Source organism: Aquila chrysaetos, chromosome 24, assembly GCF_900496995.4.
Source record: "Aquila chrysaetos chrysaetos chromosome 24, bAquChr1.4, whole genome shotgun sequence".
NCBI lineage: Eukaryota > Metazoa > Chordata > Aves > Accipitriformes > Accipitridae > Aquila > Aquila chrysaetos.
The window spans coordinates 15,511,084-15,536,881 of record NC_044027.1 but is presented as its reverse complement, the minus strand read 5'-3'; the positions used below and the strand labels follow the sequence as shown (position 1 = coordinate 15,536,881).

The window sequence follows — 25,798 nt, the reverse complement described above, 5'->3', positions numbered from 1 at the left end:
CTGTCTGTCTGAGCTGGCTTTAAAGCAACGAGGGATTTATTGAATGCTTCTAAAATTCAGAAGGGAGGTAACCACAGAGTATCTCGCTTTGGGACTCTGACCCAGCTTGGGGTTATTGCGTCTCCTGCAAATGGGCATCTTACCAGGAGCTCGAAGGGTCATCTCTTTAACAAGGAGTTTCCCTTGAGGCCCAGGTAAGTTAGATTCACAGCCCCTTGGGGATGTCACGGTATTTAAAGAAGTACTTTACATTTTGCAGGACTGGAGTGGGGGGAATGTCTCTGGTCAAAAGCAGATCAAAATTAGGCTGTGCCTTGATTCCCTATTGCTGGTCAAAGGCACCCAATGGACCTTTGGTATCAAACACAGCATGCTGCCCAGGTAAGAGAGCAGGTCCCTTCTTATTTGGAAGAGCCCCTCCGGGGACTGTCTCCAACCCCAGGCACACCATTCTGGGGTGGGCAGAAACATGGATGGGGGTCTGCATGCAGGTGATGAGCTCTGAGCTGAGGCCACAGAGATGTGGTGGCTGGACTGCAATTTATTTATTTTTTTTGTCCCTTGCCATTAGTTTTGGTTTGGAGAAGGAATAAACCCTGAGGTGCGTGACATCTCCCAGGTCCTTCAGAGCAGTTTGGCAGGAGAGACCACCCCCCCACCGCCCCAACCCCGGAGAGATGCCGTCCTGCCTGCCCCTGCTGTACAACACAAGCGAGGCAGAGCACTGCAAATCACACACAAGCTAGACACTAACCACACCACCTACACGTACACAGCACTTGCAAAAAAATAGACCTAAAACGTTGCTATGGGTGAGCATGGATAAAAATCGAATGACCCCAAGAGCGTGGTGCAGATGTAGACGTGATCCCCTGTCGCTGCTGGGACCATGGTGATGGTGTGAGCTCTGGGCAGGGGTGGTGGATGAACGTCCTTCTGCACGTGTACAACACGGACCTGGGTGAGGAGCACTTCTTAACATACAAGAGGCTTGTACTTTTTTGCCCAGGGTCACTCCAACTCCATGGAAGTTGGAGCTAAACCCTCGGCTTCCCGATTAACTACTCAAGCAAGGTACTTCCATGAATATATCTATATTTGCATAAACATGCAATCAAGTTTCCTCATCCCTTTGACTGGCTTCTGGCAGCTCCCCCAGACAGACTGTTACTAACATACTGTGGGTGTAAAACGTCCTCCTGGGAAATATCAGGCCCAGAAAGCATTGCAAGGGGAGGAATGCGTGTCTAATTCCCCCATGAGAAGCTTAAAAAAAAAAGTCCTGCTGTTAAGTTTTATCTGCTCATTTCCAACAGAATAGTGAAAACGCTGTCTCCTTGTTCATGGTAGGAGGGAAGGAGGAACCCCCAGGAAAAAGGACAAAAGTTTTCCTCCACGGGGTGATTTTAGAAATTAGGAAAGGGTGTTTCTGGCACGTGTGTGAGCTCCAGCCCTGCACACTCCCTCACCGCTTCTACGGCGGCCACCTGGGCAGTGTTAGAGTGCGGCTCTGCCCTAGGAAAACTACCCTTGAAGATGCAGCCAGCCTGCAATACATCCTTGAGTCTGGCCACAGGGACTCGATGCAGGATCGGAAAAGCCAGCAAGAACAGAGCCAGCTTCTCCTTTGACCCGACAGCCCATCCCTGGCACGACTTAGCAAAGCCTGCGGGCCGTTCCGAGTCTGCTGGCGAGTGGCAGGAGGTGGCCGCTCGCGTGCCAAGGCAGCAGCCCTCCACGGGGACGGTTCCCCGTCCGAGCGAGCGGCTGGTGGGGCAGAGAAGCACCCAGCCTTTCCTATCACGCTCTAGGATCAGCACCCTGCATGGACAGCCAGGGCAACTCTCCTGCCTGCTCTGGTATCGCATGTGGAGGTCGGGGATAGAGCAGGACGGGGTACAATTCCCTTCTTCCAGCGAGTCAAGACTGGGTACGTGGTTTAATTTTATGGTGGGGCAGTAAAGCTTTCATTGCTTTCCTGCCCTGCCTTGTGATGGAGCTGTAAGAGAGCATCTCTTGCAGCCCTGCCAGCCCTGTGCAGGACAATGTTGCCAAGTGGCTCTAGGAGGGATGGATTTTGAAAACCTCTTCTTTTAAAAAAAAAAAAAAAATTGAGAGAAAAAAGGGAAAAACATTGTTTCCCCCGCATACAGTCCTGGCTTCACTTCTTGCTGCTCTGATCATAACAGAGTGACAGCAGAGTGAGATCAGCCGGTGAGAGGGGATGTCAACCCATGGCATGGTTGTCTCGTGGCTTTGAGGTGGACCTGTTGTGCCTGGCTCCCTGCTTACAGGGACCATAACGCTTGGTCCTAGCCCGTGTTACGCATGTCAAAGTGCCCTTGGGCTGAATTGAGAGAACAGCAAACCAGGACCGCCCAGAGGCTGGGGGATGTGAACCGGGTCAGGGTGATTTTTATCCATGTCCCTTTGTCATCCTACAGAGCAGATAACCAGGGCCACCAACATGGCAGCCCCATGCGTTCCCCACCACTACTGGAGGAGCCGGGATGGGAAGCAGCCGAAAAGAGGAGCCCAGCGGCAGAGTCCTGGCCCTCTGAGCGAGGCAGGGACCATGGCACCCACCTGGCTGGGTCGTGGTGGCAGGTAGGGGGGTGGTGGTGGTGGTGGTGGTGGTGGTGGTGGTGGCGGCTATGGTGGTGGTGGTGGTGGTTGAGGTGGTGGTGGTGGCGGTGGGCGTTGTTGTGGTGGTCGTTTTTGCGGTGGTGGTTTTGGCGGTGGTAACCCGCTGCGGTCGCTCATATGCTAGCAAGCAAAGAGAAGAGGTGGGAGGCACTTACTGGGGAGGGGGGAACAGAGGGTTTCCTTGCCAGCCTGTACGTCCGTGAGGCTGCCGCTGCCGGGGCTGAACTGGTGACCGATTTCTCAGCGCGGTTACAACTGGGGCACCGAGAGGATTAAGCTGATGGCAGCCTGATGACGCTGGATGCAGGGAGCGCGTGTGTGCGTGCAGGGGCCGGAGGCTGTGGCTGTATCAGCTTACTCTGTTGGTGCAGATATTGGCTTAAATACTTACGGCTCTATCATAAACTAATTGCCAATTAAGCCGAAAAGGGGAAATGAAAGCCCACCTGGGCAGAGATGGGGTGAAGAGCGGGCGGGAGGTGCGGAGGAGCCCCCAGCCCACCCTGATGGGAGGTGGGCTTCCACTGCCTGGCATCTACTTGCCAGCTGGCAGAGCCCTGCCTACCCCGGCTCCATAAACAGCATCAGTCCCTTTTGCCACCCCACAGGCGGCAAACTACCTGGCACCATCAAAACCAACCTCTACCATTGGCATGTATTAATTTCCACCGGCACCCTTCGTCCAGCAGGGCAAATTAATTGATGGCTTAACGTCAGCAAGCCCCCGCAGAGCTGCGCAGGAGCGATCCCGGGTGCGGTGCCCACCCCGCCGCGCTTGTCACAACAGCCCGAACTAAAATAACACTCGGAACACAAATTCCTGCTTAACTTCCACCTGCTGCCCTCCTGTCCTTGTTTGTCCCACTGCTTCATGCAGATTATCATGCTTAATTTCATAATAGCCCTGAGCTAGTTTAAATACTTAATTTAGGTCACTTCTAGTCTCCTATGCAGGCTAAATAATCTCCCCTTAACTGGCCTTGGACACAAATCCCTCCTGTCCACCTCCTGCATATCGCTCCCAGCATCCCCCCAGCTTCTCCCTAGCAGAAAATTTTGATGGAAAACATTTTCCAGTGAAACAAAGGTAGCACTGAGGATGCCAAGCTCTGTTAAGGGGGAAAAAAAGAGTTATCAAAATGGTTTTGACCAGAAAAGCAAAGAATATTTTAGACTGTTAAAGCATTTAATTTTTTTAAATCCTAAATTACTTAAGGGAGACTTTTAATTTTTATTTGAAATTTTTAACCATTTAAACTTAACTGCTTGAAATCTAAATATGGTTCATTTACCCAGAAAAACCATCCTCCACTTTTCAATTAGGTGCATTTTTCTTAATTGCATTTGCATTTCTCTGAAACTATTTCTCCTCCAATTCTTTCCACTTGCCTGCAAACCAAAGAATTCATTATTCATTCACCTCTCTGATTTGTTTCTTCTGGAGGGTAATTCTGAGCCATAAAATTCAAACCCAGGCTTCTGCTTACCCAAAACTCAAGGCTCTTTGATATCAAACTACCTCCAGGTTTGTTAAATGAGGAGTCCTATCATACCATCAGTCTTTCAATAGAAATCCCAGCTGAGCTCTACCGTCTTTGCTGCCGATACTTCATAGACACATGTTTATATACATACACATGTACATACAGATGTACACACACTCTCTACATGTTTTTTCATCAATAGCCCAAGGTGACCCAGATTGGATGCTATGCCAAATAATTCAAACCCAGCTCCTTCTCAGAGCAGAAGTCTGCAATACTGGGGGGGGGGGGGGAGGTTCACAGCGAGCACTGGTGGTTTTGAATAGTCTTTTTTTATTTCCTTTCCGGCTGCCATACTAACGAACCTCACGGGGGGGAAACCATGCCAGAGGAAGAGGCAAAATGAGGCTACTGAAGTCAAAGGAAGAAAATATAAGACTCTTTGACAGGACAGAAAATGAGGCACAATTAGGGAAGACTTATTGCCTGGAAAATGATAATGGACAGAAAATAACCATATTTTTTTTTCCTAGTGACATACACAAGGACCATGCACTGAGGTGTTAAATGCCAGCATTTCATTTATGTTTTTACTTACTGCCAAAGGCTGAGCCTGCAGCTGCACCTGGAAAAAACAAGAAGAAGCCTGGTCACTGGAAGCAGGACGCCATCGGCTCTGATACCAGCAGAAGATCAAACAGATACATGACATGGGATCGAATAGCAATTAATTAGCCGGGGTCTTGCTCATAGGTGTATCAGTTTGCTGCAACATCTTAAAAACTGCTTTACTCAAACCACAGGGACAACCAGACAGTGCTGTCTGGGGTCGTGGCATCTCCAGCTTTTCACCTGGGAAAGAAAAACCAGCTTGGTCCTTGCTGATGGGTATTTCTCTTAACCGTTTCCCTGACCTACCATTAAAGCCCAGCAAAGGACAAGCACATCTGCTGAGGTTCGCTCTGCTAAGTACAAACTGTACGGTCTGAACCAGCTTGTTGGACCTAGGGCAGTTCTCCGTGCCCGAGAAGGGTTGAACACCCTTCCCGCTGCAGCACTCGCTCAACAGGACGCTGCAAAGCCACCGGCTTCAAACCTGCCACTCGAAGGCCATCCGAGGACCAGCTTCTGGCTTTTAGCACCCAGGAGACTAGTGGCCATGCTCCTCTCTACTGTACCAAGCGGATGAGCCATGGAAAGTCTCAGCTTTGCGTGAACATGCAAAGCCGTCCTACCAAGAGGAGAGGACTTCAGAGAACTGCCTCTGTTGCAGAGGAAGAGGATGTCGATGGGGGAAGGAGGAAGCAACAGAGAGAAAGTCGGGGTCGGAGGGAGGAAGAAGACTGAGTGACAGATGGAAAGAGAGATGAATGGGAGAAGAAAGGGCAGAGGAGAAAGAGAAATAGGAAGAGACACAAGGAACGGAGGGGAGGGAAAGAGAGAGAACAGCATGTCTGTGCCTGTCAACACCAGAAACTCTCCCAGGCTCCTTTGAAGCAATGCAGCCGCTTGGTGGGAGCTGACAAGCTCGTTCCCTTTCAAAGAACCTGCTCGTCTACCAGCCCTGGCACACACAAAACATTCCCGTCACGGCCTTCGGAGCCTGAATTTCAGCTTTGATCATCTTAAAACACATAAATCTTTCAAAAAATTTGGGGGGAGGGAAGGAAAAGATTCTCTTTGGTAATGCTCAAAGCTGCTGCTTGAAAGGCTGGAGTGGCTACTGTGGCTCCATGACATTTAAACAAGTCTGCTAATGTGGACTGGACAGAAACCTAAGAGAAACTGGCCCATCTGTGATGTTTCCTGCCCCAATTCCCCTGCCCGAACGATGGTGGGTATGCATACTTCATCTCCTCTGCACACCTTTGCTTCTGTCAGTGCCTCGCTCCAGCAGGCAATTGGACGAGACTGGAGCTGCGCAGAGGGACCGCAGCTCACGGCGCCTGCCTGAAATGCTGACATACACAGAACGGGATCCAGAAAGCAATCCAGAAAGCAACCTGCGCTCCTGCAGCTGAGCAGGGCCAGTGCTGAGCCCATGGACTACTTGAAAGCCAGTGCTCTACTGTGGCTAAATAATTTCATCTTCAAAGGATAGTAATTTGCATTGCCACAAAGCCACGGACTTATATCTTGGCCCAAGGTCATCCTTCCTATTCTTGACCATCATTTGGACTCATCACTCATCTACCAGTAGCCAACAAATCACCTCTGCATCCACCCAGATCTGTTCTCATTTCTCTGTGTACCAAGACACGGGTAAATACCCGCTTCCCTTTCGAAAGCTGAGCATCCTGCACTGATTTGAGACGGAGAAGGACAAGATGAGAATCCGCTCCCATCTGTGGGCGTTGTGCAGCCCAAGGTGGGAGCACGGCCAGGGCTGGCTCGCTGCGGGTTACTTACATGCATTGGGGGACCCGTTGGGGAGAGGCAGGTAGGATCCTGCTCGCCAAGACCTGGAGCGAAAGTTCTTCTTGCACTTGCCGCAGTCCTGCCCCGTGGTGTTGTGCTCGCACTCGCACTGAAGGCTGCCCTCTTTGAAGGTGCACAGGTTAGCGTGGAGGTTGCATTTACACCTGGAAGAGGAAGACCGGAGAAGAGCCGTCAGGTATTACTGCTACTCCTCCGTGCCCCTGGCGTAGTGCCGTCTGTGTGCGTGAAAATGTAGCGGTGAAGCTGGGCTGGTTACCCCTTTTCTGTTCCTTCTGCAGGACTTTTTCACTGAACTCAGCTGTTTGCCCTGGGTATCTGGTGCTGGGGTTACGCTGTCCACTTTCTCGCCCAAGGTGGATCTGCAGTCCCTATTCCAAAATGAGAGATGCTTCACTCCCACCATCTGACTGTGGTAGCACAGACCATTTAATGGTAAGTCAACATCTCCAGCTGAGACTCCAGTAAGGAGTCACACACATTTTTTTCAGAAACCTGAGCGATTAGCTCAGAGGTAGGCATTTACTTGGAGGCAGAGAGGACAGTCTCAAGCTTTAGATGGAGAAGCATAACTAACACTGGTGGGACTTGGCCCCTTGACCCCTGTGCAGCATGCTAAAGTCAAGAGCGTTTTCTCCCGTGGTGTGAAGCTGCACAACACAAACCCTTTTCCCCACGCGCAGCGCAGCCCCGGCTTGCTGTGACCAAAATAACACAGAGAACAAGTCACCATCAGAATCCGCCTTTTAGTCCCCGCCTCATCAGAGAAGGCAACAACGAAAAACACTATTCAGCAATTTGCAAACATTAACAAACTTTTAATGAGCTGTAGTGCAGTATGCAGGGAATAATTATCTCTGTGCACAATAATTCCTGTTGCTCAGACTCCGGAGGTGACTTGTGCAGAGCACAGAGGCTGAGCCCATAACTCACACGTGGCTCTGGTGACTCCCGGGCCTGAGCTCAGGCCATCAGACAGAGACTTTGGGGACCAAAACCTCTCATTTCATTCCAGTCAGTGGATCCCTAGCACAGCCTTTTCACCGCTTTGTGCAATAATTTACACTCTCAGAAGCAGAACCATTAGAAAACAGTAATGCTGTGCCTTATGTGAACGGGGTAGAGAAGCCTGACGGGGCAGCGCTTCATTTTACAGGGCTAATTGCACAAGAAATGCAGAGCTGAGGAAAACGAACCGCTTGCAGAGACGATAGAGGAAACACGGCCTGCTGCTTCTTGTGCTCTGTCTGCACTGGGATAAACAACCTGGATTAGGCTGGGAGCCGTGAGCCGGATCCTTCCCAGCTGCTGGTGCCGCACATGGCTGCCAGCTCCTGGTGCTTTTCCCTTGGAGCTCCCAAATATGTTCCCCAGCTGCCTGCCTGACCCGCTGAGGCCGCCTTCGCTGTGCTCCTCCTCATGCGTGCCTGGATAAGCTGACCTCATGTATGATTTTTTTTTTTTTTCCTCCCCCTCCCCTCCCTGTCCTTAATTCTAGCAAACACCGCTCAGAGGCTAAGCGTAAGCTGGATGAACAGTCTCTTTCCCCATCTTACAACCCTGCCCTGTCTCTGACCAAGCAGGGGAGGGAGTATTGCAGTATCTAAAAGGGAGGAAAGAAGAAAATGTGGTCCATGGAGCAGAGGCAGACGCACTCAGCATGCTCCACTTGAATCTGTGTGCTAGCGAGAGCTGGAGATGCCGCGTCACGGCTGAAAGCACTAACAGCCTCTGAGCATCGGTGCTCTGGGAGCAAGCCGTGAATCCGAGCGCCCGGGGGAAGGAAGCGGCTTTGGCCGGTACCTACACACGAGGGATGCTGTATTTCAGCTGCTCCGTGTCCCCTCTGCCTCTGGTGAGGAAGGATTTTGGCTGAGCCGTCCCAGCCCTTTGGCAGAGGCGATGCCCAGCCCCGGGGTGCTGCGGAGCCTGACTCTGAATTATTCAGCGTTCACCCGGCACGGCCTCCTTCTCTCGCTTCAAAATGAGCAGACGGGAGCAAAGCAGGCGAGATAGCGGGTTAAAGCAGGTCAAAGCCTCACCGCTGCCGCTCTGAGCCCAGCCTGAATCAGAGCAACAGCTTCTGGAGCTGCAGCTCTCCTCCCTCCTACCTCTGGTGGGAGCAAGGGGATGGGAGCCAGCTCCAGGGCACAGCCTTAAAATCCAGCTGAGCTGGGGGGGTTAAGAGCCCCAGGGGAGGGGGTACAAGGAAGGCAGGGCCTGGCATCCCCCTTGTTTTCTCTGAAGTCTGGGATGACGTGGAGCGTAGCGCTTGGCTCCTGTCCTTGACCCTGCCAGTCTCGCAGTGGGGACGTCAGCCCCGGGGTGACCACCACCCGGTCCCCCGCGGTGGCCTGGGGCAGCCTCCATCACCCCCCCCCCTCCACCCGCAGCACATCCTCGCTCCTGGCATCCCCCACCGAGGACCAAGAAGCCATTTCAGGGTGCTTCTGCCAGCTCCGGGCTGCTGCCATGCAGGGGGGTAAAACCCGCTTGCCATTTATTTGGCTCCAGCTACAAAACCTCCACCAAGCAGCGGGAGCCAGCCGTCTCGCTACCGGGAAAGGGAGGCACGGATGCGTGCAGGAGGCAGTCAGACGTGCCTGCTCGTATGTACACGCCGCTCGCTTGCTGCTGAGGAGGGCTGGGAGCTGAGCACCAGCTCCCGGGACGGCCCCCAGCTGCCTCCTGTCCCTGCAAAAGCACCCGCGCTCCCCTGGCAGGATGGGTGCTCGTGGACATCCCCCAGCCACTGCACGTAAGGGTGATGGGGCACTGCTCTTCCCAGAGAAGACCCTCACTTCCTAATCGGTGTAAACAAGGAAAATTAAAGAGAAAGCAGAGGCAGCTGGTCACCCTGCCTGCCTGCGCCCGGGTCACTTAGATTTCTCGCTGCTCTGCCCTTCACCACTGTGCAAAAGTTTTGTTATGGAAAGGATCAATTTTACCGGGGAATTGCTTTCTGAATTCGACCTTTGAGGATCATCAATCTAAGCAGAGAACTATAACCCCAGCGAGCTGACCCCGCAACACAGCACTTTTCAGCCCAATCAATCAGGCTGCATTATTTAATAGTGAACAGCCGAGCGCCTTCAGCCGGCCCCGACTGCCAACCCCATTTTGTGCAAAGGTTTCTGCATCCGGGCCTCGCTGCTGCTCGGGCTCAGCGGCTCGGCTTTAACCCCTTCTTCAGGCTTCTCTGCCTCCTTCTCTGGGCCTGCAGCCCAAGGACGCGCGCTCGCCGACGGTCTGCGCACGACGTCTTTCCCCAGCCAAGATCCAGCTGGTGGAGACTGGAGTAAATGACATTAGCCCAGTCCCCTGGGTGGGAGCTGCTAGTCCTGCTTGCCTCTGCTCGTCTTCCTCGGGCGGCCAGCCACCGCAGGAAAGAGAGGATGAAGGGAAAGGTTAGGATCTACTTAGCAATGAGGCTTAAATAGCAGCAGCGGGGCGGACACCTGCGCTGTGTCCTGCAGAAGGCGGCGATGGCCCCGCTCCAGTCCCGGGGCCGCTCCAGCAAAGCGCCGGTTGCAATATGGTCTCTTTGGCTCCGGAGGAGATCTGAAGAGCTGGAGGGGTTTCTCCTCTCGAGCTCATGGGTCAAGGCTGGCGGCGACAGTGCCGTTTCTCGGTGAGCGTTCAGAGCCCACGTAGGACGCAGCCGTGGTGGGGCACAGCCTGGAGGAGAGCAGCCCCAGTGCACAACCCAGCAAGAGCTACAGCACCCATAGGCACCCTCCATGGCCCGGGGACACCCAAGTCCTGCGCCGGGCTGTTTGTAGGTGCACACAACTGCATTTTGCATTAAACAGAAATTGGCTCACACCGTTCCCGGCAAAAGTGGCTGGGGCAACGTGTGGCCCAAGACGTTACCGTTTGCGTGGACGGGGTATTTATGAATTTATTTTAGTGCGGGTCGTTCAGCTGCTGCCTTCCCTCAGAGTGCTGCAGTGTGGTCTGATGCTGCCAATGCCTCCACCAGGGAACATCACGGAGCTTGGAGCGCCAAGGAAAGTTTACAGGAAAGTGTCCTTTTTTTTCTTTTTCTTCTTCTTTTTTTTTTTTTTCAGCCATAAAGAACAGTTTGCCACCCCTGCATTTCTCCAAGTCAGCATCCTGGAGGTCACAGCAGCGAGCGGTTGGAGAGGCGGCCGGTGCCAAACCCGCGTGCGAGGGAAGGAGATGCCCGTGCACAGGCTTAGGAAGGGGGTGAAGGCAGAGGTGAGTGCCGCAAACCTGCAGAGCCATGCTGGGAGTGGGAAAGCAGCCCCTGTCCCTGAGCTTTCATTACGAACGACTTCTGAAATAATTTTAAAAAGTCACCCCAGCCCTTTGCTTTCCTTCCAAGAATTCTTATGTGTTTTACAACCTCTTTTCTGTCCGTAACCTGGCTTGCAGAGCAGGGAAGTAAGGCAGAGAAAGGCAAGGAGCATCTCTTCCTCCCGCTCCACGGGGCTCAGCCAGCCGTGGGGTGCTGGCACCCCCCACTCAGGCCTGATGCCATGACCCCGCTGCTGTGCTGGGTAGGGCTCGAGGAACCCCTTGCTGGGTGGAGACCGAGAGAGCTGCTCCATCCCCGTGCACCTCTCGCCCAGCTCCCACCATGGCCCAATCCTGCCTTGCCCCGAGCTCCTTAAAAAAAGCCTGGGCGAGGACATGGGGCACCAAAAGTCCGCTACGGTGGCCCACCACCTCCCTTCCAAGTCTCCTTCCAGTCCAGCCTGTGCTCTCATCTCCACCCCGTGCTCGCCACGAGGATGCTACAGCACGGCCGCGTGGCCCCAGGGATGCGGGGGAGACCTCCTCCCCTCCCGCTGGCTCCTGCTTTCCCTCACCGTCGGCTTGGCAGTGGTACCCTCCCCTGCTCCCTTTCCACTCACCCGAGCTGGCGTTGGGGAGAGGCGGCGCGCAGCGGAGAGCTGCTAATGACTGCCATCCAAAGGAAGGCTTATGATAGCTTTCCCCTGAATTGTTTGCTCTCACTGTAATTGATGAGGCTTTAATGAGTCTCATGGGACGATGTGTTTGAAGGGAGCTCTTTCCTCTCCGTCCCTGAGGAAAATGATGTTTCAACTGATCTCGGCTCTCGGGGAAACATGAATAACTCTTCTCCATCTCTCTATTGTCATCCCCAGCCGTTGCTCGCAGCACGCTCCGGCAGCTGCCTGGCCATGACTTACCCACTTTTTACCTGCTCCTTTGCAACTGTTTTGGCAGCTCAGCAAAAGCAGGGAGCAAATCTTTCGGGCAAAGCATAACGGGTGCTGAGCTTGGATTCTTTCTGGCCCATCTGTGCATGCAGAAGCAGGTAAAAATAGCTTCTAATGGCTGGGCCACAGAAGAAGCACCGTCCCTTTGTAGAGAGCAGTTGTATTAGGATTTGCCTTGCTGGGAGATCACTCTGGCAGAGGTTTGCTATTGCCAGTGACCGGAGCAGGGCTGAAAAGGGCTGCAGAAGGTGACTGCAGCTCATTCATCCCCGGAGCAGTGCTAGGAGCGTAACTGAGCCTGCGGTCCAGGGGCTGACGGGGGAGGAAAAGCCATTTTAACGTGTTGTTTCTTTCCGCTCGAACCAGGGGGAGAGGCTTCTGGATTTCACTGCTTTCTGCAGAGCCAAAAAACTGAAAAAAACCCCTGGGTTAGGTCAGAGGGACATGTTGTGAGTATTTTTTTTTCCTTGCGGGTTTTCACTTTTGGTTGTGTGGTAGGGACGGATGAGTCCTCCCGGCGGGGAGGAACCCTCCTCGCTGCCCTTCGAAATGATTTGAGGTTTGGGTTACAAAGAGGAGACAATTTAAAAGATGCCAAAGTGGAGAGCACGCTAGCTGGCTGTTCCCATTCGAGAGGCTATTTATTTTAAATAAGTTGACACTCACCAGCTGTCAAGATCCTGCTGACTGGTGGAACATTATTTACATTCAAAGCTGTCTTAAAAAGCAAACACGAAACCAAACCTCCCCATTAGGGGGTCGGGCAACAGAAGGGAGGAAGGGTGAAGAGGACATCACACAGATACGTGAACATAAATATTTGCAGAGTAATGTGTATAAATGCTCTTGGTCTTTCTCCTGGAATGCAATAATGCCTGCAATTGAGTTCATTGGCCAAATTGAATTTGGTCTCCCGTAGAAGTCTCTTTATATTAAGTGCTTTAACATACATCACCTTCTCAGTCTATCGATGAAATTCTATTATCTGCTCAGGGCCGGACGCAACTCGGCAACAAAATCGGAGGGGAAATAAAAACCTTCACAAACCAAAGCCAGGAGCAGGTAATAGGACCTTGGGCATCTGTCTCCGGCTATTGACAAAGTGTCACGAGTGTCTGGGGGAAGGAGGAGCTCTCCAGGTTTCTTGCTAACTCCCTCCCTCCCGCTCAGCAAGTTTCCCCTCCATCTTGCTGCAGTGGGAGTAAAACCCTTTAAGAGACTCAAGGAAAGTCAAGCAAACAGTTGCTGCACATTAACTTAATTTAACTATATGACCAAGAGCAAGATTTTGCTTGAACTCAAGCTAATTCCAGCCTGGAGGAATGCCAGGGAAATTCAGCCATCCAGCTCTCGGGGGCTGCCCAGCACGGAGGCGAGGACGGGCCGAGGAATGCGGCGCACCGTTGGCGCAGACTTGGCCGTCCTTGACACGAGGATGCTGTTACCTCCTGGGACCCGAAGTCTGGCTGCCAGGAGCTGCGGGGGAAGGAGCGGAGACAGGCGCAGGCGGTGCTTGCCCTGGTTTTCGTGGTCTTCCCAAAGCTGCTGAGCGCAGGCGGAGGCTGGCCATGGGCTGCAGGGGCATTGGGCTAGTTCTTGGGGGATGTTTGGGTGAGCCCATGGCTATTTTGGGGGTGATGCTCTGGCACCGGGGCTGGGCAAGCTTGGCTGGGGAAGCCCATGCTCTCACAGATCATTTACCCCAGGTCCCTGCCTGTCCCCCGTCTGCAAAGCAGCGGTGATGCAGCTGGCAGGTCCCATCCTGCTCCTCAGGGAAAGGCGCTCAACGGGGGCACCGGTTGTTACACAAAATCTAAAACCCTCAACAAGAGGCTCCACGGACCAAAAATTCTTCTTTCCTCCCTTCTAGACACAGCTTTGTCAGAGAAGTCAGGATCGCAAACCTCTACAGCTGGAGCATCGAGCATCACCGCATCTCAAGACTCACCAAGAATGCGGAAAAATTCACTGCCAATTAACCAGCTTGATTTATTGGAGGAAGTGCTTTGGGGAATGGCCTTGATCCTCCAGGTCTGGAGTGCCTGAACCTGGCTGTTGGCACCAGGATAACGATCTGGGCAAATTCGTTCTGCTCTGCTAGCACAAACTCACTGCTCCAAGGCACGTGGAGAGCAAAGCCTTCCGGAGAGCATCTGCGTACGGCACCGAGAACCGCACAAGGGGAAGGAAGGGATCAAAGCAAGGGAGCACAGAGGGCCTTTCCCTTCAATTCTTTTGTGTAAGCAAAAGAGAAGCCAAAGAAAGCCTCAGAAAAGCAATTGGTGAAGAGAGAGAGGGAAATGCTGTTACAAAACTGGAAACCTCATCTTCTTCTTGGTGCCTCTTTGGCCTGAGCCAAGCCTGAGATGAGGCACTGTTACATGGAACTGCTCGGTGATGAGTAACGCTCCCTCCTCCTGCCTTCCTCCGGGGACTGCTCACCATGGGCAGGATGGACAGACAGACAGACAGACAGAGCATGCAGAGGGGCAGGGGAGCACGAAGGAGAGAAATCTTAATAATCAGCCTAGAATTGATTCACTTCTGCTCAATCTGATTTCTCCTAACTGGATCCACATGTCCTGGCCATGGCACATTAACTTCAATTATGGCTTATTAATGTCTCCGTGATGGAGCGTGCCCTGCTGAGCACTGCGGTGACTGACGTTATGAAGGGGAAAAAAATTACTCCAAAGAGACACGGCGAGTAATGGAAAGAGAACCGGCGGCTTTCATCACACCGGCCGTCAGTCCTGGCAGCCAGGGAAAGCTCATTCACCCATTCCTGAGAAGATGACCAGGCTCATTGCTGCACCGAGGAGAAAACTAAGCAGTGAAAAGAGATCTGTGGGGAAAAGTCTTTCCGCTTCCCTTCCCCACCCTGCCTGGCACACACACAAGCACACAGGCCAAGGGCTTGCTCGCGTCTATTCCTGTCTTGACTCTGCATCTCCAGTTACTCTGCAGATCAATGGGGACAGGATGGAAGAAGAAAAAAAAAAAAAAGAAAAGAAAAAGATACCAAGAAGAAAGAGAGTAAAAATAAACTGTCAGCCATGAACAGAGAAATGGACCTGGCTGAGGCTGCGGGAGGAGGAGATGCAGACGGAGCGGGAAGAGGAGGCCCTGAAGCATCAGCCCATGGCACCAACAGCCAGGAAGGGTGCAGTGACCCTCAGGATTCACCAGACCCTCTGGAGATCCTGGCAAACTCTTGAACCGCCCTGGTCCATCTGGTCTGCAGGAGGAGAGAAGGCAGCAAACCCCTTCCCCTTCTCCCCACGTCCTTTGCTCTGTCTCTTTCTGCTTTTCCCAAAAGCTCTGGGAGATCGCGGTGAGGGGTCTTCCTTGGTGGGAAGCAGAGGGGTGAAAGATGGGGGCCCAGGAGCCCATAGACCGAGGGGATCAGAGAAACCTCTCTGAACCCACCAGCTAAGGCTGTGGCATGAGAAACCACCCAGGCTCGTGGTCTGCTCTGAGGGCAAAGCGTTTTGCTTTTCCCTTGATCGTGAACATCAACTGGAAACGTGCTGCCATGTGTCTCATCGCCCTGCGGGCGCTGCCAGCTGCCTGCCAAAATCCTGGTGCCGTACAGGGGCACAGGTGACGATGCCACGCGCTCTGATGGCACGCACTGCTCCTCCAATGCCACACACCACAGCTGAGCACCGCTCCTCCAACCTCCTGGGGGATGCTCACACCTCTGCCCTCCAGATGGAATTTTTCTGGCTGCTTTTTGCCTTTGAGCCCTCATTTCTTCATAATCATCTTCCCTCTTGTTTCCACGACCCCTGCAGTGGATCCCTAACAACAACTCCATTTTATCTAGGCACTTTCCTCCTGTTCCTCGAACATGGTCGTTCCCACGTCCTGGAAAAGGCAGTGTGCGTCCATCCCCAGCCCTGCCGGCCCTGCCTCCCCCCTTCCCCGCGCAGCACTCCTGTCAGGCTCACATCGATTTCTCCTCTCTTCCTCTCAATAACCCACCCCTTGTTGAGCCATACACAAGATTTAATTTGGTTTTAGTCCCTGCACTGTAACTGGCTTTGCTTACAGCTGGAATTAGATTGCTTTCCAGCAAAAAAACCTGCTTGCTGGGACCGGAATAATCACAGGAGCAGAGTTAATTCACATGAAGCTTCTCCACCTGATACACCACTTATCCACAGCTCCTCAGCCGGTCATCCTTCCCTGCCCTATGCCCATCAGAGCTGGAAGAGTCAGCGCAGGACAGGCATCGACTTTTTCCCCATCCGGGATGAGTGTCCCCTCTCCTGGGACCGGCCCAGCAAGGCGGGAGAGCCGGAGCAGTGCAAAGCTGGGTCTTGCTGTAGCTCAGGACTTGGGAGTTTGGGCCAGAAAAAGCAGATTTCAGAGTTTTCTTTGTCCCCAGCCAAGGAAAAGCCCTCTCCTCCCAGAGGCCCTGCTGCATGGGAAGAGTCACTGTCAGGCAGCTCGCGGTGAGCAAAGCCAAGAGGGAAGCGGAGGCGAGCAGGAGCCCGCTGCTCTGCAGCAGCCGTGGGCAGCGCACCAGCTCTGAGGGGGAGGCCACCAAGGAATTAGCCAACAAACCCCAACCCATCTCATTCTGGCCTCAGACAAAAAAAACCAAAAAAAACCACCAGCATTGCAGCTTCCACTGGGCGTTCGCAGCCCAACCGTCCCTCTCCAGCGCTGTCCTCAGGGTGCAGGCGGGTGTGGAATCTCGGATGTCTCATAGAGGTTGTGCCCCCCCCTCTCAACACGGTCTTCCTCCCCTGCCCTAGTTGCCTCTTTTCACAAAGTTTGTAGAGATTTTATCTCTTGAAACACTCTCTGCTACTATTAAATTTGGCGAGTGAGTTCAAAATCTGGTGGGGGAATAGGGGTGGGGGGACGAAGGCAGCTCACAGCCAGCAAGGTGCTGGTTTGTGGAGAATCCCACCAGCATAGCCTGAAGTCAAAAGTACTGAAGCAATATATCCTGCCTAAGGCAGGCAGAAAGGTAAAGGGCTCTGAGGAGGAAGGTGTTCATGGGACACCAAGAGTATTTTAACATGTTATCTTAAAGCATCAAGTATCCCGAAGCTGCTGTAGGTGCAAGTAACAAGTCCTTGGATATCTGCAGAGTTATCTCCATGCTTGGAAGCCAAAGGTCATTGCGCAAGCATTGAAATCAAACATTTAATCCTAATTTACCACTTTCTGAGCTGAAAACTCTGCATCCCTGTTACAGAGTCTAACCAGCCCACATAAATTGATACACCAGCTCCATCCATTCCGGCCAGCCACCCTGGTCAGCGTGGGCTTTGGCTGGGAATTGATCCCCGTGGCTTTGCTGCTGTTGTCAGTAACATCAAGCATCCCTGCGGGAAGCTTTGCCGCCCGGGAGGAGCAGGGTCACGGCAGACGGAGCAGGGGGCAGGACTGGCTGCGCTCGGGGTGGAGGGGAAGGCAACGCGCTGGCCTTCTCTCTCGTCTTTGCCTGTTTTCCCTCCCTTCCACCCTCTTTCCTTTGGTATTTTGCCCCATCCTGAGCTGTTCGAGGACCGTGGATATTTACTACACCTGGCAATACTTCTTGTGGGCAGGTGTAAAATATCTCTCTGCACATATTTATACAGAAGCACATCGCACCGAAGCCTGGGCGCTCGCAGACGCGTGCGGAGGTTCTCTCCCGCACCTCTGCCCGCGTGCCTGAGCTCCCCAGGGCTTCTCCCCGAGCAATCCTGACGGCGGGCACACCGACACGCTGCCGGCCCTGCCAAAAGCCACAGCTGCTCGTCCCAGACAGGCGACCGTGCCGTGAGAGACCCAGCCCCTCCGCCTGCTGCTGCCATCACTGCTGCCTCCTGCCTGCCCCCGCGGGAGGAAAGGGCTCTCCCATCCCTCGCTGCAGCTTCCTTCCCCTTGGAGCCCGTTCAAACCCAGCATCGGTGGCACCTGCAAAACATTTTTGCTTGCAAGTCTCAGAGGCAAAGAGTTTGGAACCGGTACAAACGGCTCCTCTGTCGCTGTGGTGATTCTTGTTAGCACGGGGTGGGTGATGGGGAGATTTTTCCCCTCTCGCCTGTAAGTCTCGCACAAGCTGAATCCACGAGCTGGATGGGAAATTAGCCATCTCGGCATTTTTCCACCTTACTTTGCTTTTTCGGTTGATGTCATAACGTAACATATGGCATCGTACAAAGAAACGAAAAACAAAACCCAGGAGAAACAAACCCCTTCCTGCCTTCACCTGCCCCAGATCTGTCAGGGGAATATACCCTCACCCCAAACTTTGTCCGCTGGAGCCGGGACTGCTCCAGGGGTGCAGGACTGACTTGGGATGACCCATCCTGCTTGTACTGGTGGTAAGCCAGAGTTTAGTGGGGTGAGCTTCATTCCTCACCCCCACCCCGCAGACCCACTAGCATTGCCCCTGAGATTTTTGGGCAGAGGCTGGCCGTGTTTGCACAGCTGGGGACAGGGTATCTGAGAGGGAACTCAGGCCCCGACTGTCCATCCAAGCCGTGTCCCAGTTCCCCCCCGTGCCAGCTCCGGGAGGACACAGCCCTTCTCTCAGACACAGCCTTGGAGGTGCCCCAGCCGTTCCCTGCAAGGACACATCTGTTTTATTACCGATGCTGCCCTACCTGGGGAGAAAGGGAAAAACACTGATAATCTTATCGGTCGACAGAAACGCTGATGGCTTAGTTTTCTAGCAGTAACCCTCTTCTCATCCCTCCGAGAAGAGATGCCCAAAGAAATACAGCAGCCGTTACCTGCCGGTGACTTCAATGTTGGAGACGGCATAGAAGTACTTGTACAAGTTCTCCCTCTGCACGTAGGTGCCCCCCAGGGCCGGTCTCAGCAGTCTCATCCGCAGGTCGGTCACGGTAAAGAAGTCCTTGAGCCCTTTGGCGCTCTCCAGCCGGGTGTACAAGTTGTCCATGTTCTTGAGGTCAGGGCCAGCAAAGATGGCAAAGCGGTCCCTCACCTCGAACCGGACGGTCTTCTCTTTTTTGGAGCCCGCCCAGCGGGAATACTCCTCTGTGCAGAGGACCCTGTTGGCACTGGTGGTGGAGAGGTCCCGGACCCTCCGTGCTGGCATGCTGAAGGCCTCCATGCAGTCATCTGCGTAATATTGGTACGGGTGCCAAGTCCTCCCGTTGTCCAGCGACTTCTCCAGCATCATGATGGTGGGTCGGCCGTACTCGAAGGTTATCACGATGTCATCTGTCAGCTCGATGCTCTTGTTCCAGGACAGCGTGATGTTGGCCAGCAGCGGCTCCGGGTACCGGCGCCACGTCACGCTCTGCCAGTACGTGGCCAGCCCTTCGTCCTCGCTGTCGAACATGAGTTTCGGCGGGTGGGCCAGGTCCGGGTTGGAGGCATCGCACTCGTCGCTGCACAGGTACGGGTTCTCCTGGAACAACAACAACGGTCACGAGAGAAGAAGGCAATGCCTGGGCATCGCGTCGGCATCGCGGGCACACTGCCGAGCTTGCACCGTTACCGGGCCCTGGTTTTAGCTGCTTGTGTCAAATGTTAACTGCTGGGCTGAACTGGAGTATGCCGGGGGTCTGGCTCTGGATGACGCTGTTTCTGAGCATGAATTTAAGACAGAAAGATGTGGCTTTGCCTTTGCTATAAGAACGGCTGAGCTGTTTCCTTTGAAAGGCCCTTTGGGAAAGGGCCTTTCAATTTGGCACGGGGGCAATTGTCATAGAAAGCGCTTTCCCTGAGACGGTCTCTGAGAAACTTCACTTAAGGTTGGCTGAGTTACAAGCCTATGGAAAGCTGCGTTCACCCCTGCTCCCTTGCAAGAACTGAATGGCTAAAATCCCAAAGCGCATCCATGCCTCTCATGGCTCCTGATGCCGAACGGGCTGGGGACACACCGTCCCCCAAGCACCTCTGAGCACGGCTAGAGGAGTGAAACCCAGTTTCCCCAGCTCCGAGCTGGGACAGGACTGGGCAGTAGCAGAGAGAGCAGAGATTTGCGCTCCCGGTGTCTCTGCTGTCCCCGGGACAGCATCCTGGCCTCGGGGCCATGCAGAGCGGGTATGCTCGGGATGCACCCGCTCAACCTGATGTGATGACGATTGCTGGTCGCTCCTCAGTTCAACCTTCCCGAACTAACCAGAGGCTGAGCTGACAAGGGATCGGGAAGGGAACAGGGCAGGCGGCTCCGTGCCCACCCGACAGCACCCAGAAGGGACCCGGGACTCCCACAGCCTAAACTCCATCCCCAGCCACTTGCTGCTTGTCCAAGCGCCCTTAGCCCATGGCAAGTAGAAGGGAACATCAGTCAACATCTGTCTTTGCAGAAACTGAGTCGGGTAGCTGGGCCTGACAGCCCGGCTGCCTGCGGGGACAGGTACTTCCCAACCAGCGCTGCCTTCCCCCTTGCAGGCAGGAGGTGCAATGGTCCTCACCTGCCCACAGGGACCACGGTGGAGAGGGTGGCTCATCCCATCCAGGTGACAATGTCTGCTGCTACGTCACTCGTTGCCTGCAGGTCTGGGCAATGGAAGAAAAGGTCCAGCCATCCCATTTTGCCCACAAGTGACAATGCACGGCCAAGCTTGCATGCTTTGCAGGGACATAGGCACACATCCACGAGTGCTGAACTGCGCTAAGGGCATCGTCAAGGTCACACACCAAACGTTGAAGTTTTGGAGGGGGGGACCAGGGTTAGCCGTGCCAATGCGTTTATTGCTCAAGCATGCATGTGTGAAAGCCCCTCATTACAAGCTGGGGTCTCTCTTGCCCTGCAGCGTCTGCCTCCGGGAGCGTGTGGGTCAGACCTGCCTTGGAGATGACGTGGGGCTGTGTTATAGCAGGTACCATCTGCAAAAACACTGCAACACACCGCAAATCTTTTTTGCAAATGAAGCATCTCTTTCTTTGCTGTCGCTTTACTTCCCTCTCGGACTCAAAAACCCAGAGAATCGGGGAGGGAGAGGGATTGGTACAACAGTGGGCTCAGCTGCGGTGGGACCCTCGTCAAGGGAGGCAGAGCCACCTGGCAGAGGAGGAGGTGATAAAGCAGCTGGATCTGCTCAGAGCTGATGGCTGGAGGTGAGGACCCTGCTGGGGTGTGAGGTCTGGTCCTCCCGAGCACGGCGGACTTGCAAGGTAAGACCGAGCCGGGTTTTGCGGTTTGGTTTGTGAATGTTTTGTGCGTGGTTGGGAGCCCGTGGGAAGATGCTGCGTGCAGGGAGCAGCGTGCTCCTGCCCGGCCCTGGGGACCTCCTGCAGCACCGGGGCTGTGCCGGGGTGCAGGATGCTGCTGGTCCCCGGCTCGCAGGGAGCTGGTGCTGGTACCTGGGGCTCAAACAAACGAGGTGCAAGGCTGGGGTCTGCTCAGGCTGGTTGCATCCCAGGGCTGGGAGAGCCCCGCTGCAAGCGTGGGGAAGCGTGCTCCTGTGTCTGTGGCACTGGGGACTGATCCTGCACCATGGGCTTGCTTTGACCTGGGAAACTATTGGCATCTAAGTGCTTGTGACCTGCTTTTAGGGTGCCCCGTGTATAGCCCGGGCAAAGCAGAGGAAGGGATCTGGCTTGTACGAGTGGGTGCTCTAGGGTGCAAAGTGGGGCTGCGGTTTGAACATGGAAACTGCTGTGTAACACGAGGTGCTTTGGAAAATCTGGGCTTTGCCACCTCCAGCTGGGCAACCAAAAGTCTTGGGAGCTACTGAGAGCTTCCCCACTCCATGTCTGTAAAATGGGCCTTTGGTGCCTCCTCGCAGCTCGGAGACACGCACTGAATGCAAGCAACTGTTTGCACGAGTGGAGGCCGCAGCACTGAGGAGCCTAGAAAAGCTCAGAAGGACATAAATAATTCTGCCTTCTGAGCAGCGTGTGAGTAGCACGCTGTAAATAAGGCAGAAGGCTGCTCCGCCAGCAGCGGGGATAAAACAAAACAGCGAGCGGCTGATCTGTACATGAGCACCAGGCTCCTTTGCAGGGGATGCAGCGGCAGCCTTGGGGAGAAAAGGGGACTCCTGTAAATAAAGCATGTGGTGGTGTGTGTGTGTGTGCACAAGGCTGCCAGGGAAAGCAGCAGAAGCCAATTCATGTAACAGGGCAAAACTCATACTGTTTTCAACATTGTCTTGCTCTCAGACATGCACCTGCCCGACGGTAAAGCCACGAGTGCCGTGCTGGGATTTGCTCCTCCTGTTCCAGCCTTAACTTGAGCGACGTGTGGCTTTTGCCCTCTCCGTGCGTGCTGGGAGGAAGGGCTCCAGCCGGAGTTGCTGAGCTCCGGTGTGGTGCCCATCCCTGGAGCAGGGAGGCTACTAAATGGGTGCTTTGGTTAATGTTTTAAAAGCAAATAGCTGAATAGTTTTTATTATTTTTTACTTGTTTGCAGCTGTGCCGGCTGGGCAAGGGAAATCAGTGGAGCGCTCAGGCTTGCTCGGGGAGTGAGCGCACCTGCCCAGGTGCTCCCCATTCCTCTCCCAAAGAGGGGGAGATGCCCTGAGCAAAGGGGGATGCCAGCTGGGGTGTGGTGGGGCTCTGAGCCGTGCTGGGGGGGTCCTCTCCTGCTGTGACATGCTGTTTCGGAGTAGGGATTAAAAAAACCTAAGATATTGACATATTTAATATGCTCTCCTGACTCGTCACGTTCAGAGGAATTGTTTACCTCTGCTAATGAGACACAGCTTCCTGCTGGGGGATGTAGCTGCCTCTTAATGCAGCTTTACAGCGGTGGCTGATGGAAAAGGAAGAAAAATCCCCATCAGCTGAAGCGCTGAGGGCTCTGAGTATGTTTCCTGTGCTGAAGCAACATATTGTGTTGCAGTATGGTCCTACTGCCAGTGTGGTCATACAGATGGCTTAACAGGACGATCCTGAAAAGACCATCCCAGAGGTCCCTTTCCACCTCTTGTCTGAAGGAGGGTGCAGCAGTGCAGCGTCTCGGTGGGCTCAGGTGGGGAACTGGCTCGAGGCGGCAGCACAAACCTCCTCGATAAACCCGCCTCGCTGCTCAGACCAGCTCCGAGCAGGAGCGTGCGCGTGCGGTGCCGTCCTGGCAAGAGTGCTCTTGCCGTGTGGCTTCCTTTTCTCGTGTGCGGCAGCCATCGGGGCTGCCAAAGCCGTCGAGCTTGTGTAAGATGAATCTCCACTGAGTATCTCCTGCTTGAGCTGTCCCCGGTGTGGCCGCAGTGGCCAGCTTCACCTTCAGGGTTATGGGTGATGCTCCTATCAAGGCTTTCTTTGGAGGCTTTCTTAAGCAGTGGCCAGATTACACAAGGGAAGGACTCTGTGGCCAAACCACAGTAAGAAAACATTACCCAGACCAGTAAAGGGTGGCCAGGGTGGGAGGTGGGACAGGTTTCCCACAGCAGTGAGGGAAGCAACTGAGTCTGACAAGCGTAATCCCCCTCCCAGTGTCCCGTCTGGAGGGACAGGGCTGGCCAGGCATGTCGCTGGCAGGGGACCTGGCGGGTCAAGAGCAGGGAGAAGAGCCAAAACTCTGCCTGTCTCCCATATGCTTGTCCCAGAGATCAGGGAATGGAGGTTCATGTTCCCTGATGGCTCCTGTACTTCCCAACCTGTAAACACGCTCAGCTCAGCAGGCAGCAAGCCCAAAGATATCTTTAACCACCCTGATGCTCTGGAACGGCACACGGCTCAAGAGCTGCGTGGTTGTAACAGGGCAAACGCAAAAATAACCTCTAAGTGACAGTGCTGAAAGGTGGGGGAGAGCCTCAAAAGCCACTGAGTGAGTCACGTTACTACGGCTTCCTCTCATAAAATGAAGTGTTCCTTTTTGGTTTTAGGTTTATTGAATTGTCCTTCCTCCGCGGGATGCTCAATGCGTTTTCTGCTGGCGGGATGGTTTGAAGTCAGCTGGGAGGGCAGGGGGGAGCGGAAACAGATGGCCATACTTTGGCTGCTCCGTTGGTCCTGGTAAGATCAGTTATAGCACTGTTGAAACAATTCCAGGTATTATTTTTGAATCTGGTTTCCTCTTCCAAGCCGTGTGTCCTCCAAAGAATCTGTCCAAAGTCTCAAGATATTTACGTCTTCAATCTAAAAGTCAGAATGCATTAGCCAGGCAAACTTGGTCTCAGCGAGCTTAAAATAAACCAGTTCACTTTGAGTCTCACGCTATTAAATCAGTCGTGAGCATCCTCACGGCAACTAGATGTTGCAGGTTTCCAGCTTTCCAGCATGCTCTTCGGGTTGCTCATTTCTTGAGGGGGCACCAAAGAGCACCGCAACCTAGCTTAGCCCCAGCTCAGCCCACAGGGGCAAATCCCTGGGGGCAAATTGCAAGAGCCTTGTTGAGGACAAGTTGTCCTAACAAATGGCATCACAGCAAGATTGTGCCTCTATGGGGCAAATCATAGAATGGTTTGGGTTGGAAGGGACCTTTAAAGTTCACCTAGTCCAACCCCCTGCAATGAGCAGGGACATCTTCAACTAGATCAGGTTGCTCAGAGCCCCATCCAGCCTGAACTTGAATGTCTCCAGGGATGGGGCATCTATCATCTCTCTGGGCAACCCGTGCCAGTGTTTCACCATCCCTCATTGTAAAGAATTTCTTCCTTATACCTAGTCTAAATCTACTCTGCTTTAGTTTGAAACCATTACCCCTTGTCCCATTGCAACAGGCCCTGCTAAAAAGTCTGTTCCCATCTTTCTTATAAGCCCCCTTTAAGTATTCAAAGGCTGCAACAAGGTCTCCCTGGAGCCTTCTCTTCTCCAGGCTGAACAACCCCAACTCTCTCAGCCTGTTGTCACAGGAGAGGTGTTCCACCCCTCTGACCATCTTCGCGGCCCTCCTCTGGACCTGCTCCGACAGGTCCATGTCCTTCTTCTGTTGGAGGCCCCAGATCTGGACGCAGTACTGCAGGTGGGGTCTCGGCAGAGTGGGGTAGAGGGGCAGAATCCCCTCCCTCGACCTGCTGGCCACGCTGCTTTGGATGCAGCCCAGGATACGGTTGGCTCTGCGGGCTGTGAGCGCACGTTGCCGGCTCATGTCCAGTTTTTCATCCACCAGTACCCCCATGTCTTTCTCCTCAGGGCTGCTCTCAATCCCTTCGTCCCCCAGCCCGTATTGATACTGGGGGTTGTCCCGACCCAGGTGCAGGACCTTGTACTTGGCCTTGTTGAACCCTATGAGGTTCACACTGGCTCACTTCTTGAGCTGGAAATGCGTCCCAGTCCCAGTGACTGCAGACCCAGCCCTTGGGTTTTGCCTCCCCTCAGTGCCTGGGGTCGGTGCTGGGCAGAAGTGCTGCAAAAGTGACTTTCTGAAGGTGACAGCGGGGACTTGCTCCTTGAGGAGGATTTCTTAAGAAACAAGATATTGGTCTGACAAGGCATGATGACAGGAATCCAGGATGCTGCAGCAGCAAAGCTGCTCCCCACCTTGCTGGGGAGGGAGGGAATGGGGGAAAACAGCCGCAATAAAAGGCCCTGGTTTTACAAAGCCCAGCTGGTTTCTAGGGCTCTTAATGAGCGCACAAAGTTGTTTTGCTTTTTTTTCCTGGCAGATAATGCCATTTTTAAGCCTCATAGCATAAAATTATATATTTTTGTAGGTGAAATTACTTGATTAATCATTAAGCTGTTGAATATTTTAAACAAACTAGACATCTGTTGTGAATGGTGAAAGCTGCACAGAAATAAAACTGCAGCTTTTAGGAGATCTCCTTGCCAAAGGGAAGCTGGAAAGCAATTGCAACCACTAGCTGCACAATGAAGAAAAATAATAAAGATAATAATACTACTACTACTAAAGGGAAAAGAAACCCCAAGATTTGAGCAAGGATAAATAAGTAGATGATGTGAAAGTTTGTGCTCTCATAACCCAGTGTGATTTGTTTAATGGTGTATTGGCCCAGGGAACCCCCCTGGAGTTGCTTTGCTTTCAGGGATCTCTTCTGCTTGATGGAATTGTGTTAAGCCAACGCCTCCGCTAAAACTTAGGTCACCTTGGGACCAACTTCTTTTTAATTACAGTCAGTCTCCTAGTAAGAGTAATGACAAGGTCTCATCAACTTGGACTAGTTTCAGAAATCCAAACTTTGTATTTTT

General features: G+C 53.5%; 1 protein-coding gene across 10 annotated transcripts in view; it reads right to left on the bottom strand.

Annotated features, from left to right (window-relative positions):
• Positions 1-25,798, bottom strand: part of NTNG2 (netrin G2) — a 57,718-nt gene that overhangs the window by 14,689 nt on the left and 17,231 nt on the right. For 7 of the 10 annotated variants that reach the window (XR_003921384.2, XR_003921383.1, XM_030000484.1 and 4 more), the window contains exons 3-6: positions 18,520-19,163; positions 6,540-6,712; positions 4,729-4,755; positions 2,587-2,766 (exon numbers count right to left, since the gene is read on the bottom strand). Coding sequence is in view for 8 of the 10 variants with exons in the window: in XM_030000484.1 (XP_029856344.1) it covers positions 2,587-2,766; positions 4,729-4,755; positions 6,540-6,712; positions 18,520-19,163 (1,024 nt within the window). In the remaining 2 variants the exon portion in view is untranslated. The remainder of the gene's footprint in view (positions 1-2,586; positions 2,767-4,728; positions 4,756-6,539; positions 6,713-18,519; positions 19,164-25,798) is intronic. The other 3 variants (XM_030000486.1, XM_030000489.1, XM_030000490.1) reach the window with 3 other exon arrangements.